This window comes from Staurois parvus, unplaced genomic scaffold (genome assembly GCF_062004578.1).
Source record: "Staurois parvus isolate SC_StPar_1 unplaced genomic scaffold, SC_StPar_1.0 ptg000025l, whole genome shotgun sequence".
NCBI classification, from domain to species: Eukaryota; Metazoa; Chordata; class Amphibia; order Anura; family Ranidae; genus Staurois; species Staurois parvus.
In genome coordinates this window covers 3,380,177-3,395,805 of record NW_028317821.1, presented here as the reverse complement: position 1 = coordinate 3,395,805, position 15,629 = coordinate 3,380,177, and the positions used below count along the sequence as shown (strand labels likewise).

General features: G+C 43.4%; 1 protein-coding gene across 1 annotated transcript; it reads right to left on the bottom strand.

Moving 5' to 3' along the window:
- Positions 1-3,061: 3,061 nt before the first annotated feature.
- Positions 3,062-14,490, bottom strand: TMED9 (transmembrane p24 trafficking protein 9). Its single transcript, XM_089693817.1, has 5 exons — positions 14,326-14,490; positions 9,870-9,970; positions 9,661-9,786; positions 7,599-7,745; positions 3,062-4,031 (listed from the first exon to the last, which is right to left on the bottom strand). The coding sequence occupies exons 1-5, from the start codon at positions 14,453-14,455 to the stop codon at positions 3,882-3,884; spliced, it is 654 nt and encodes a 217-aa protein (XP_089549943.1). The 5' UTR covers positions 14,456-14,490; the 3' UTR covers positions 3,062-3,881.
- Between the last annotated feature and the right edge of the window lie 1,139 nt (positions 14,491-15,629).

Here is a 15,629-nt window from a genome sequence, read left to right as displayed (position 1 = left end):
AATTTCAAGGTGTATGAATACTTTTTCAACGCACTGTATATTATGTTAGGGGGTTATTAGAAATTTTCTAGCAAAAAAATACTGATTGTTACATGTAAACAAATAAGCCAGAAAAGGCCTGGTCTTCAAGGGGTTAACTGAGCAAACACTGGAGTTTGATTTGGCTGCTCAGCATGCGCTTGCACTGAGAACCCAAGTGCTTCCTAAGGTACCTAAGCAGCACCCAATCAGTGCTCACTACACTGCAAGCTCTCACCCCTTTCTGGTAGTTCCCAGGTGCGGTGCTGGAGACAGGCAGGGACATGGAGGGGACAAACAGCACTATGTTATAAACATTAAAAGTTTAGGTGTTATTTTTAAAAGCACCTCTGCCTAATAAACATCAACCCAAATGACGCCGGCACCATTTTATCGGAGATTTACATGGCACCGCTGCTGTGAGCAAGCAGAGAGAAACAGCCATTTCATTTCAAGGTGGAGAATATCCTCTTTTGGCAACCTTTATCCTTGGTGGAGAGGTACTAGCAGAGGTGTCCCTGTGTGCTGTGAAGGTCCAGTGAGTGAGGTCTGAAGTTATTCCCTGTATGCTGTCAGTGTGCCAGTGGAGTTCCTTTTTTCCTTTCCTGAGCCCAGAAGTTCACCGGGGATAAATTGGTTATATTATTATACAGGATTTATGTAGCGCCAACAGTTTGCGCAGCACTTTACAATATAAGGGAGACAGTACAATTACAATACATTTCAGTACAGAGGGAATGTGAGGGCCCTGCTTGTTGAGCTTACAATCTAAAGGAAGGGGGAGGTGATACAAAAGGTGACAGCTGTGGGGGATGATCTGGTGGAGGTGATTCAAGCAGTTCTTAGGAGGTGGGGTAGGCTTCCCTGAATAAGTGAGTTTTCAAAAATCGCATAAAAGCAGACAGGGTGGGGGCTGAGCGGACATGCTGTGGTAGAGAGTTCCAGGGGATGGGAGAGGTTCTGGAGAAGTCCTGGAGGCAAGCGTGAGAGGAGGTGATGAGGGAGCTAGAGAGGAAGATATATTGGGAGGAGCGGAGTGGGTGATACCTGCGGATGAGGTATGCGCATTATCATTGCGCTTCCGGTGAGTGCAATCATACTACAAACCCTTGTCACGGAGTCACGTGCACGGAGATCTTACAGAACACTTTGGACTCATTTTTTCATCTTTACATTTATTCATCAATATTTACAAAGTGTATCACTGCAATTATTTGATTGAAATTATTCACCACGGTCACTATTTGAAATTCCAGTCACTAATTTTCTCGTCAACTTTTGACGATACACTATATGTGTTGTGGTCACTTTAGCTCTCAATAATTTTACACTTCACCTTATCTGCATTTGTCACTTTCAGAATTTAGCGCTGCATTATCTATTTATTGTCATATTTGAGGATATAGAGGATCATCGTTCATGCTAGCTGCTTGAAATAATCGTGCGCTCGCTTGTTATTTATTTTTATTATGGAGAGACAAGTAGACGGGGACCCAGATTGTCCCTTGGGCAAGTAGCTTATTTTTTTTTACAAAAAATTTCCAACTCCTGTAGGCAATAACGTCTGATAATCTTTGATCAATCAGAAAATGGGCAGCACAGTGGTTAAATGGTTAGCACTTCCGCCTGGCAGTACTAGGGTCGTTGGTTCAAATCCCAACCATGGCACCACCTGCCTGGAGTTTGCATGTTCTTCCTGTGCGGGTTTCCTCTAGGTACTCCTGTTTCCTCCCACACTCCAAAGACATGCTGGTAGGTTAATTGGCTCCTGTCTAAATTGGCTCTAGTATGTATGAACGTAAGTTAGGGACCTTAGATTGTACACCCCTTGAGGGTTAGGGACTGATGTGAATGTATAATATATATGTAAAGTGCTGCGTAAATTGACAGCGTTATACAAGTACCTGTAATAAACAATAATAAATGTTCCACCACATACAGTATGCATTTCACATCAGTCAGGTAGAAAAAAAGAAAAGTAGCAATTATTCATAACTACAATGAACTTGACAGGAAAGGCACATCTGCAAATATATAGTCTACCGTAGATTACATTATTTTCTACATATCGTAGATGGTTATATGCATGGTGTTCAACACAGGAGAAAATGTATGAAAAATTCAGAATTCACATGGCTGAAAACCGAAACATCTGCATAGGTGGGGGTGGGGAGGGGAGTTTTTTGGTTTTTTTTTTAACTTTAATGTGTATTTTTATTTATTTTTTAGCTTATGATTTTAATGCTATCACACAGGGGACCAATCACCCTGTGATAGCTTTTGAGTGACAGGTACTCGTTGTGGGGGAGAGGAGCAGTGTATACAGTGAGGGAGCAGTGTATACACTCAGGCTCCCTCACTGGCTGCCCCTATATGTCACTGGCAGTTTTTCAATGTAATTACCATCTTTTTTCCCCCCTTCACTATAGCTCCAAGGAGCTGGCATTCTCCCCGCCACACCTCCACTAACACTAGGCATGCGCCAAGGCATCACTGCGCAGCTGCACCTCCCTCCCGAAGGAGGGGGCAGTGCAACGCACATCTCTCCCTGGGGAGGATGGAGCAGGGCGGAACCAAGTTGCCACAGCCACACCTACTCTCTTCGTTATTGCATGGCCAAAGGATCACTGTGCAGCCACGTCTCTCTCCTGTAGGAGGGGGGCAGCGCAACCAACATCTCTCCCGGAGAGAACAGAGCAGGGAGGAACCAAGTTGCCTTAGCCACACCTACTCTCTCTCTACTCAACTGCACTGGGCAAAAGACACTGGATAGCAATGTTTTCAGGCACCTGTATCGGATGGTATTTTTATATCGGCAAAATGCTGAAAGGGCTGTTCTCGGATGAAACAATTCGGCAACCGAAATTTCGGTGCACCTCTATTATAAAGTGTTTCAGGTAAACATATGATGCTTTACAGAACATAGAATTCTTATGTTCAGCCTGCTGTGTACCCCAAAATATTTTTATTACTATATAATATGTAACAAACCTGATGTGAGAGCATATTCATAAAGTCAGTACAAGCAAGCCATGAGCCAAAGTGGAGGAATATGTTTTTCTTTTATTTAAAGCAAAACATGAAAAATATCAGACATTCAAAAATCAGTAACTGCAGGATCCGCATAGGCCAGAATCCCAGTGGCTTAAATCCCTGAACACTAAAGGGAGCCGATATTGAGAGTCTCTGAGAATAACTGTAGGTGATATTTGTATTTTGGCAAGTGTAATTGATCCAAGGAAAAAAGAAAATCTCATTCTGGTTTATAAGCAGGAACCAGGTTGATTTCTGGGAACTGTAGTTCTTTGCTCCCACTAAACATATTTATCTTCCAATGAACTGATTCAATCAAATGCCGTGGCCATTTCCTCCAAAGCAGTGCAAACCTAAATCAGGTAGCTATCCCAAATAATCAATATCCCCCCCCGTCAAGTTTAAATGCAAATAAAATGAACCCAAAGACCAATTCACCATAAAATCAATCATACAGGCAATAATAAAATGGACTTTACTGCACAGGCTGCGCTTTCCCTGATCAAATGAAACAGAAAAGGGGAAGATCAAGCTTACGTCAGGAACTTTTGTAATCTGTTCGTTTGTAAAAAAAAAGTAATATCTGAATACTATCAATGAATGGTAAACAAGGAAAAAAATCTCATTGATATTTTAAAAAAGGTTCCAAAATTCTGTCATTGCTTGGGACAAAATGTGACTGAATTTCAAAGCAGAGTGTCCTGGTCCCACGTGCTAAAGTCACCTTGTAACAGTTCCATCCAGCAGATCTTAGAGGTGTAAGAAGCAAAAGCTGGATGTGGTGGGGTCCATAATTTCTGGCAAAACAAACCCTGCTTTCTTCGAATAGCTTACACCAGTTTCTTTGCTTCAAAGAAACCTTTAAGATGCCTCATCTGCCAAATTCCAATGGCCACAAGTATCAGAGTCTGGGCAATAGACCACCACAGAACACGCTGGTTAGTGCTTTCACTGGTCTGACGGAACCTTTCCTCCCGCCACTAAATTGGAACAGAAATAAAAAGGTCAGAAACAGAGAAAGATTGAAACCTTGATTTATAGAAACAGTGTGTCAGCAGAAAAAAAAAAAAAAAAAAAAGACAAAGTGGTCCATGGAGTCTGTCTATATTTTTCCTGAATATAGCTAGGTTTGTCCCGTGCATGTTTGAATATACTTATTGTTGACCGATTCACTACCTCTGCTGTAAGCATATTCCAAGCACTGCTCTTTGATGCTTGGAATAGCCATCCAGCAGAGGTAGTCAACTATAAGCATTTAAACATGCATGGGACAAACATGAATCTATACTCAGACAAAAAGTTAAATAAATAAAATGGACTGACTTGGTCTAAGCCTGAAATGTAAAACACTGCTAGCAGATAAATATACTGACAAGAGCCAGGTGCTGTGGAGTTTATGATCATATAAAAACACCTTTTATGGAGGTGTGCCTTTAATAGAAGAATGGAGAATAACAGGGTAAAATACGGTAAATGCACAAGCCTGTGGCTTAAGATGCATCCTGAAGGACGGCCCGTCCGCTCAGAGGGGAGCTGCGGAAGAGAAGAACGCCTGTCAAACAGGGACCACAAGGTCGCGATGTACCGGGTGACGTCACCACAATGTCAGGGAGATGGAGGGGAGGAACCCACGCTGAAGCCGCAGCATAGGAAGAGGACTTGAGAAAGCACATGCGCGAGAAACGTGTTGTCCTGGCAACCGGCCTCCTCTTCCTAAGCTGCGGCTTCAGCGTGGGTTCCTCCCCTCCGTCTAAGCAGACGGGCCATCCTTCAGGATACCTGGCATCTTAACCACTTCCCGACCGGCCGTTGCATATAAACGGCCGGACGGTAGCACTGCAGGGTCGGGTGGCCGTTCATAAACGGCCTCCCCGCACCCTGCTTGTGCACGCTCCCTCGGAGCGCGCAGCACCGCGATCCGGTGCCCGCTGTGTCCTCCGGACACAGTGAAACACCGATCGTCGGACGGGACCTCTGTACGAGGTCCCGATCACATGCAAAGTAGTAAGCAAGATGTCACTTCTGACATCATTGCTTACTACGTGTGAAATCTGTGAATGATCACAGAGGTCACATGGTACAAGGCTATTCACAAAAGCCTTGTACCATGTGACAAGCTGTGACCAATCACAGCTCACTCAGTACTTCTCAATGAGTGCAAGAATGCAGACAGAAGTGATTGCTTTTACATCCTATATGGGTGTAAAAGCAATCAGTGTAAAAAAAAAAAAAAATCATCACCCCCCACAAGTAGTACAGTGTCACCATGGTGACACTGTACTGCTAGGGTGACAGTATGTAAAAAAAATAAAATAAAAATAAAAAATATAAAAAAATAAAAATGTAAAAAAAAAAAAAGTTTAAAAATTATAATTTTTGGTTATAAACTAATTTGGATTTTTTTTTTTTTACTAAAAAGATAACGGAATAAATTTTGGCTAAGATTTATGATGAAATATTTATTTGCAAAATTTTATAAAAAAAACACTTTTTCAAAATTTTTGGACATTTCATTTACATAGCAAAAAAAATACAAATCCCAGTGGTGAATAAATACCACCAAAATAAAGCTTTATCAGTCTCAAAAAAATGGTAAAAAATTCATTTGGGTACAGTGTTGCATGACCGCGCAATTGTCAAAGTGTGATAGCGCTAAAAGCTAAAAATTGCCCTGGTCAGGAAGGGGGTAAAAGTGTCCGGTCTGGAAGTGGTTAAAGCCACAGGCTTGTGCATTTAATACATTTTACCTTGTTACACTTCATTCTTCTATTAAAGGCACACCTCCATAAAAGGTGTTTTTATACAATTATAAACTCCACAGCGCCTGGCTCTTGTCAGTATTCCTGGATTCACTCATGTGATTTACTATGGCAGCAGTGGTTTTTCATTACTGATGACAGTTTTCATTATCTCCTTTGGGACATGTCTGTGCACTTATGACTGCAATGTTCATAGCAGATAAATATGTCTCTTTTGCCATAAAATCATTCCCCGCCTGCTAGTTTTTTGTTACGCATTGATTACAGACAGCCGTACATGCACAGTTCAGTGTACAAGGCTGACATCTTACAAACTGCTGGGTGCACTCATTTCTCATTTGACATCATGGCATTCAGGGGTACCTAAAAAATGTAATTCCACTTTAAGTAAAAACACTGTAAATGGGCATTTGTAAAAATCTGACCCTCCACTCATACATTGGGTTTGTTTATTTGCATTATCTACTGAAAAAAAAAAAAAGTCAACTTTGTCAGAGCCCCATTGAGACAGAATGTTCTCCTGCCTCTACTCAGGGCTTTTAACTGACACCCCAATTAACCTGCTGGAGGGTAAAACTGTCAAGTAACAGAATCTATAGTTTTTTTTCATTTAACCTTCAAGGATAAGTTCATCTTTTGGATATGTTACATCCATGGTTAGGGTGTAACATGTTCCAGCATATGTTCCCCTCACTCCTCAATCTCCTTTCCCCCAAGCCTCCTCCCTCACAGTCACACAATTCATTCACAGGGATCAGGGAATGAAAAAAACTGCAAGTCTCATCTGTTACCACAGAAAACAGTTTGTACTTAGACTGCAAGCATGCTGCTCAGCGTAGTTGTAGTCCATTCACACTTCCTGTAGCTCTGAAACAGACAGTATGTATAGACGTACAGGCACAGAGCTGTAGGAAGCTGATCAAGGTGAACGTAGCCTTTAAATAGCCCACTTGTTCTATGAGGGTCTTTTGTGTATCATTATCAACAGAATGGTCAGGCAGAACGTAATCCTGCAATAAAACCTGACACTTGTGCCATGATGGAGAAAAGATGATATCATATTGCCCTCCAAAACAGCTAATTTTAAGCTCATTACGAGAAAGTCCCCGAATGGACATCTTGCTGAGCAACTAGCTCTACATTATGTACAACCTCTATAACTTGACAAAGGCGGATGCTCCTACAAAATGCACTTCCTAGCTGTCCGATACCATATGCCACTGAACCACACTGATGCTGCTGTTCATCTTCAGGTGGCCCTCTGTGCTGTATTGAAAACTGAGCGGATACCAGCCCTCTGGCATGCAGGGCTGGTTTTGGAAACTCTTACACAAGGCTTATATACACAGCACATCTGGTGACACTTGAGTGCAATGCTTTATTTTTTTTTTTTAATTATCCATTTTTGATGCACTAGGTCTGTTCTTATTTCATATACAGTGGACCTCCCCCATCTTTGACCTATGGTGCTACAAGACCAGTCATTACTGGGGCATTCCTAGATACCTTATTTGATACCAATCAATAGCACAGTTTTTAATGCTTTAGCAATCTACTCATCTGAATGCAAATAACCCCTTTTTCCCCATTATTTTGCATAAACAACAGCAAGATGGAGATCCTATCTGCACAGGGATTAAGAAATACATTTACCATATGTGTTACCATATAGAATCATCCGGCAAGGTCAAAAATATTTTAGCAGAAAAAAATGGCAATAAATAAAACCAAAACACATGTGCGCGCACACACATACACGCGCACACACCAGATTAGCTATTCCCTTACCCTTTGGTAATTTTGCTCCTTTTGAATCTGTTCCACTTGCTCTATCAGTTGTCGTACACGTAACTGTAACTCGCTTAATTTGTCCTTAGCAGCAATCTGGGCATAATCATTGGTATGTTCCCCAACCTGGATGTCAAGGTGAACCCTCTGTAGAGAAAAACACACATATCAGAAAGTGTTGAAAATATGCCACGTAGGCAAAAGGTGGCTTCAAGGACACAAATTAAGCCAAGTAAACTGGTCAGCAGTCAAAAGCAATGAATAACTCATATGCTGTTCGCAGTAACATGCCTGGATAAAAATATTCAGGTAAATGAGCCCCAGGGAGCATGAAATGCAAAAGCTTAAAAAAAAAAAAGAAAAAAAAGAAAGGAAAACAGATTTTATGTTATTGACTTGCCCACAAAGACAGGATAGCACCAAAGGTGTCAAAAGGTTAAAACATGGGTTTTCATGTGTAAAGAAAAATTAAAACTGCCCATGCACAGACTGTTAAAAAGAATGGAAAATTTAGTCATCAAGCAACCTTATCTCATTACATCAAATAGCTATATTTTACAAAAAGACATGTTTCTAAATGTTAAAAGATCTGTCAACCATGATTCTTGTGATCTACATTCAAATGTTAATGCACCTCCTAAGCCTTACCCATTTTCAAAAACGTACACCATAGCAAGATACTGACCACCCGCTTTTCACTGCATACCAAACGTTACAGCTTGGTCAGGAGTGCAATGGGATAGTGAAGGATAGCACTTGGTCAAAGGATGTATGTGCTCTCTACTTGATTTAATTCTAGTGCTGTCCATTCCCCTGTCTGAAAAACAGCGGAGCTGGGGCTTACATTAGGTCTAATACAAAGAAATTGCAGAACTATTAAAAAATACATTTTAATACTTGCCTGACTGCATTGTGCCAAGTGTAAAGTTTGGTGGAGGGGGATTATGGTGTGGGGTTGTTTTTCAGGGGTTGGGCTTGGCCCCTTAGTTCCAGTGAAGGGAACTCTTAAGGCATCAGCATACCAAGACATTTTGGACAACTTCATGGGAACAGTTTGGGGATGGCCCCTTCCTGTTCCAACATGACTGCGCACCAGTGCACAGAGCAAGGTCCATAAAAACATGGATGAGTGAGTTTGGGGTGGAGGAACTGGACTGGCCTGCACAGAGTCCTGATCTCAGCTCGATAAAACACCTTTAGGATGAATTAGAGCAGAGGCTGGGAGCCAGGCCTTCTTGTCCAACATCAGTGCCTGACCTCACAAATGTGCTTCTGGAAGAATGGTCAAACATTCCCATAGACACACTCCTAAACCTTGTGGACAGCCTTCCCAGAAGAGTTGAAGGTCTTATAGGTGCAAAGGGTGGGCCAACTCAATATTGAACCCTACGGACTAAGACTGGGAAGCGTGTAAAGGCAGGCGTCATAATACTTTTGGCAATCTAGTGTATGTTTTAAAGGCCAACTCCACCTTTTGCACTATATTATCACCATATTTAGGATGCAACATTGCGCAAATGAACCCCCCACACCCCTAAACCAACATCAAAGTGCATCTACTGTTTAAGCGGAACTTCACCCAAAAGGGCCCCCCCCCCTCCACATTTGGCACTTTTGTGAGGGGGGGGCGGGTACGTGGTTTTGACAGGTACCCACTCCCAGTCAGATGCGCTGCAGCAATCTGAGCCGGAAATTCAGCCCCCCCCACCTAGCCTTCTGGGACACTTCACAGGTCCCAGAATACTGACCCATTTACAAAGCACCGACAGATAGGCGTCCTTAGATTAAAAGTCAGCAGCTACAGTATTTGTAGCTGCTGACTTCGTTTTTTGGAGGGAACCTGGATCTCTGGGTTGATATAGTCAGCTTAACAATCCCAAGCTTTAATGCACAGAAGAAAAGTTAGACACACAACAAAACTTTGGAATCTATTTTCTATCATTGAGAAACTAAATCAATGTTCCTTGACTCTCTTCATGTACGAACTGGTTTCTTAAATCTACAATAATTTGTTAAACCCTGCAATAGTTATTGTGTCTATTACAGAGGATCCAATACTCACCAGCATGCCACCAGCAAAGAGGGAAAATTTAGTCGAGTTAGAATGCAGGCATATCTGATGCTCTCCTGGAGTGTGCGATGTAAAGATGAAGCGCCCCTCTGAGCCATACTGACGAGACAGAATAACCTAGAATGGAAACATTTGCCATGAATTAGAAAGGACATTTTTATAGCTACAACTCAAAAACTAGTTTGGAATGATGTACTCACCTTATCATCAGGATCCTTCACCTCTACTAACATGCCAAGCCCGGGTGTTGCAGGCAAATACTCTTCCCTCTGTTTGTCATACAGCTGCGTGCGGTAATTACCTGCAGTGACATAAAGACACCTCTTGCTGTATGTATACTTTTCAAGTCACGATCATGCACCTGTTATTTACAGATGTCACAAGACCAAATACTAATGTTTGTGGTTCCTGTTGAAGGCAGAGCCAATCATTTTCTCAAGTAGCTGTCCTGTTGGAAGTGGAGAATATACCATAGCTAATCAAAATATAAGTGTGTCAGCCCCAGAAGTATTCTCAAAAGTCTTCGAAATACAAAAAGGTAGGCATGCAAACACTGTACTAGCCATGCGTATAGAATGATTTTCTTTTGTCTGCTGCAGAACATCAGAAACTACCTGAATGTCAAACTGCTTACAATCACCTTTATTTATATATTTATTACAGACACTTACACAACACTGACAAACACACATTCTAGAATGGATCCAATTAACCTACCAGAATCGGTAAATCAAATGGCTTCGGGAGGGGGGGTTGGTGTGTGTGTGGAAAAGGGAACTCATGCAAGCACAGTGAGTGCAACATGAAAACTCCATGCAAATAGCATCCTGGCCAGGATTCAGACCGAGCACCCCAGTGTCACCTAAGCCACTGTGCTGTCCCACTTTAGAGCTTTTCCACAATATAGTTTTAGTACTGTGTTTTTAAGTTAAAGTGGTCATAAGGGCTTACAGTTTTTACTTTATTGCACTTCCTGCATTAAAGGTAAAAAGTTAAAAAAAAAAAAAAAAAAAAAAAAAAAAAAACACCTTCAATGGTCAGCTCCCCCCCAATAATTACCTGAGCCCAATCTTGATCTAGCACTGCTCTCTCTTCTCACAGGAAATAGAGGCAACAGGAGACCAATGGCTCCTGTAAGGAGGGAGTGGGGATGAGTTGTGCTGTGTGTCAACAGACACACACAGATCGAGTGGCTTGCTAGGGGCACTCAGAAGGGTGTTATGATGAGGTGTTTAAAGTATTATGAGTAGCTCAAGTTATACCCCTGCAGCAGAATACTGCCACTGGAAATATACTAATGTGCTGTCAGCTAAGCCAAGCTTTGGTAGCATTACAGGCAGCAAAGCTAAAGCACCAATGCCATTTTTAATTTAACAAAAACAAATAAAAAAAAAATATATTTTTTTTTTAATCCTACTGACTAGCATGTAAGACAATAATAATAATAAAAAACAATATCTGCTGTCCCCAAAAGACTCTTGGCTCCATCCTTCCTGGGAAAGATGGAAGCTGCACATCATTCTAGTGAACCCAGGCCACCAGCATGGACATGCCTCTTGAGGTCACGGCATCCAGCTTGGTCACAGTGCTTCAAAAACATGGAATACATATCATTATGTGAGAGCACCAGAGTGTCCAGGCGAACTACAGCTAATAAAGAATAGGAAGGACCCAAGGTGTTACTGGACTGACAACTACAGGACAACAGTATGTATAAAGAAAAGGGAAAAAAAAAGGAATGAGGGAGGGGGGATGGGTTGGGGGTTACACAAAGGGTGGAACTGGGTTTTAAAGTCAACCTGCAGTGAACATTACATGAAGGTTGTAACCGATGACCAGAACTTTAGCTGTCATACTAGTGGGGAGTGGAACAGTGCCCCATCGTTGGTGTCAGTGGGGAGTGGAACAGTGCCCCATCGTTGGTGTCAATGACACCAATGATGGGGCACTATTCCTCCCACTGACACCAATGACACTTAACTTGCTGACCCCTGTTCCAGCATAGTGCTGCTGCAGCCAGCATACCTGGTTGCAGCAACGCCATCTGCACGGCACACTTACCTGTCAGCTGTCCTTCTTCACTCCGGCCTCTTCCTCATTCGATGTTCGCGGGGCCTCCTCGCAGGTGATTGGCCGCCTGTGTGCCTCTCCTGAGCTACAGTTCTGGCGCCCAATCACTGGTGAGGAGGTGGAGCTGAGCGGCAGCGCAAACATCGAGTGAGGGAGTAGCCGGAGTGAATGAAGGAGCAGCACTTCCTGAACTGGATCGTTGTGGGACTGGGACACGGAGCCAGGTAAGATACAGCAGCCCCCTGCCCGCCCCTGTGCTTAGTGTCCCTTCCTCGCGGCAAATATGCCCTTGCCGGTGGAAAGGATAAATGTCCTCGGTGGGCCGCAGTTTGAGGACCCCTGCTCTAGACAGATATACTCATGTGGATCTTTCTTACTGCTTTGGAGAGGAATTATTTATTGCCTTGTGCAACATGAATCTTTAACAATGTGATCTGGCTAAAAATGACAAGGCTCTGGTACTACTTTAAAGCTGAATTCTGGGAATTATTTATTTTACTTTATTACAGGTACTTATATAACACTGTCGATTTACACAGTGCTTTAAATAAATTTTGTGCATTCGCATCAGTCCCTGCCTTCACCCTCAAGGGGTGTACAATTTAAGGTCCCTAACTCACATTCATACATACACACACATACTAGGGCCAATTTAGATAGGATCCAATTTATCTACCACCAGGTCTTTGGAGTGTGGGAGGAAACCCATGCAGGCACATGGAGAACATGCAAACTCCAGGCAAGTAGTGCCGTGGCTGGGAGTTGGACCTATAACCCTATTGCTGCTAGGCAGAAGTGCTAACCACTTATCTACCATGCTGCCCAAAAAACAGCTACTTTCACACGGCTCCATTGTAAAAAGGCATGTTTTTTACTGCGTCTCCCACCAGTGGGGGGAAAAAAAAAAAAAAACCCACACGACATGCGACTCTAAAAACGCTTCAAAAAACACACCCACGGGTGCATTTTTGCTACCTTCTCTATTGCTTTTTAATGGAGAGGAGCATTTTTGATGCGGTTTCATTACCGCACCAAAAATGCAGCTGGCAGAACTTTGAAAAACGCAACTGATCACTGTAAAGAGTGCCATAGGATTTAGTTTTCATGCATTTTTCTTCCCTTTTTTAACCACACTACAGCGCGGTTGTCCAGTTCTGGGAGGGCGTCATATGACTATATCCTCCCGTGCACTCCCAGGGGTGTGCACCTGGCGATCTCTATGATCAAGTGATGAGGCCAATCACAGCAGCCCTTTACCACGTGATCAGCTGTGTCCAATGACACAGCAGATGACAGAGTAAATACAGTTGCCGGTTTTACAGTGTATTTACAGAGTAAATATATTACATCGAGTTTATATAGCGCCAAAGGGGTTGCTGTACAATAGAGGGGGGGGGGGACAATACATGAAACAGTACAGCAACTACAAACAGCACACGAGGGGTTACTCTTTCGAGCTTACAATCTAGGAGGGAGATACAAATACAGATAGCAGTACTGCCAATAACAGGCAGCTGTCACAGAGTAGATCAGCACTGATGATCAGTTCCCTGCAGTGACACTCAGCAGTGTACCACATCAGTGACCATCATTGCTGCATATCAGTGCTCCTCATCAATGTCCACCAGTGCAGCCTCATCAGTGCCTATCAGTGCAGCCTCATCAACACAAATCAGTGAAGGAGAAAACGTACCCGTTTGCAAAAGTTTATGATAAAAAGAAAAACTTTTTTTTTCTCCTATTTTTTGTTTATAGTGCAAAAAAATAAAACACTGAGTGGTGATTAAATACCACCATAAGAAAGCTCTATTTGTGTGAAAAAAAATAAAAATTTCATATGGGTACAGTGTTGCATGACTGCGCAATTGTCAAAGTGCGACAGCACTGAAAGCAAAAAATTGACCTAGGCACAAAGGGGGTAAAAGTGCGAGGTAGGCAAGTACTTAATGCCAAAACAGAAGAAAAACTGATCAGTGTGAAAGCAGCCAAAGTCTGCCCTTGCAGCAGGCCCCCTGCAATCTAGGGGTGCAGAAGTGAGGTGCAATACGTACCTTAATCCTGGCGTCAGCAGGGTTCCTTCAGTGGTGTGACCCATCCAGTGCGGCTGTCTTTCTAAGGCGTTCTCAGTGGCAGTCCCACGCATGTCTCCTTATGTACAATGCAAGGTTGACAGCTCTGCCATGCATGTGATGGTGCTGAGGAACCGCCTACAGCTTTGGACAGACGAGAAGGTAATAGACTTGTAGATTAAGACAAGCATTTACCTATGGGAGGGGAGGCTGAGCACTGCTAGGATTGGTCTAATTCCCGGAGTTCCGCTGTCCCTGGAATGGAACAAATATGAAGAAAACATTTCCCTTTCCTCATCCCATTCATGGTTTCAGGCTTGTGACTGGAGATATTGATTCCAGGGGACAATCACTTCCAGGATGACAGGCCAGTTATGGCTGCCTCCACATTATTCCTCATAAAAGTTGCCAGGTCCCACCTGCCACCCTAACATAGACATACAATAGACACGGACTATGGCAGGCTATGCTCCATGACTTCTTCCCCGCAGCAGGATTCCAGCCCCCTGTGCCTCACCTATCACCATAGTCTCGTCAGGAATCTCCTCAATGAAACATTTCTTCTCGGTCTCCCCGATATGGAAATACAGGGAGGACACCGGGCCCACACAGGCGGCCAGAGACAGCAGCAACCAGGCGGCAGCCATCTTCGAGCACGAAAGGGAAGGCTCACCGGAAGCTGAGGTAGCTTCACACCGGCTGCCACGTCCTCCCGGCCGACCAATCAGAACGGCGCCCGGGCACACTGCACCGGCTGACGTCACCCAGCTAGGAAGTGGCAGGATGACACGTTCCTCTAATGGCAGAGATGCAGCTCTGAGTTCTCGTTACCAACTTTATTAACAACAAGACCATATAAAGTTGGAGGGATTTTTAAAATGTATCTGCTAGAATGTTAGAGTGAATGCACAGCCAACAGCGGTTTTAGTTTGGGGTAGAACCAGGGGCGGACTGACCATTTGGAAACTCGGGCACTGCCCGAGGGCCCAGGGTCAGTAGGGGGCCCCATGAGATGGCCCTGGTACCTTTTTCATAGGCTTTTTTGAGTTTGGGCAAGGACACAGGGGCCCCATGATCCCCTATTGCCCGGGGGCCCCATGAGTTGTCAGTCTGCCCCTGGGTAGAACAGCAAAAGGTTAAACCTTAGCTGCTTTGTCGTACTGGCGAAAGTTTCCTTCACTTCCTGTCACAGATATGCCACAGGAATTGTGAGGAAATCTAAATTTTTTTCCCTTAGTTGTCCCCACAGGAAAATCTTCCCTCTTCTCTTGTTCTAGGGCAGAGGTGTTCAACTCTTTGAAGAGGGCCACTTAAAGTAGAACTATAGGCAAAACCTTTTTTTTTTTTCATTTTTGGATAGAGAAGATTTCTTTTCGCCATCTTTGTCCCATTGGGAACATTTACCTTCACTTCCTGTCCCATAGCCAAACAGGGATTTCCTCTCACTTCCTGTTTGGCTATGGGACAGGAAGTGAAGGGAATTTCTTGGGGACCCCCAGGTCACCAGAATTAGTGTCCCCATTGGTAGATTCCCCCTCTTACTTTTCTGGGGAAAACCCATCTGTGTTCACTTTTAGACAATCCCTGAAAACTCAGGCCTATCCTGCCCCCACCTAACAACTGTACATATATTTTGTCCATCAGCCCATCCCCCACAGTTATTACCTTTTGTATCTCTCGACCCTCCCTCTTAGATTGTAAGCTCCAACGAACAAGGCCATCTGAAACGTATTCATTTGTCTTGTAATTGTACTGTCTGTCCTTATGTTGCAAAGCGCTGTGTAAACTGCTGGCACTATAGAATACCTGTATAATAATAAC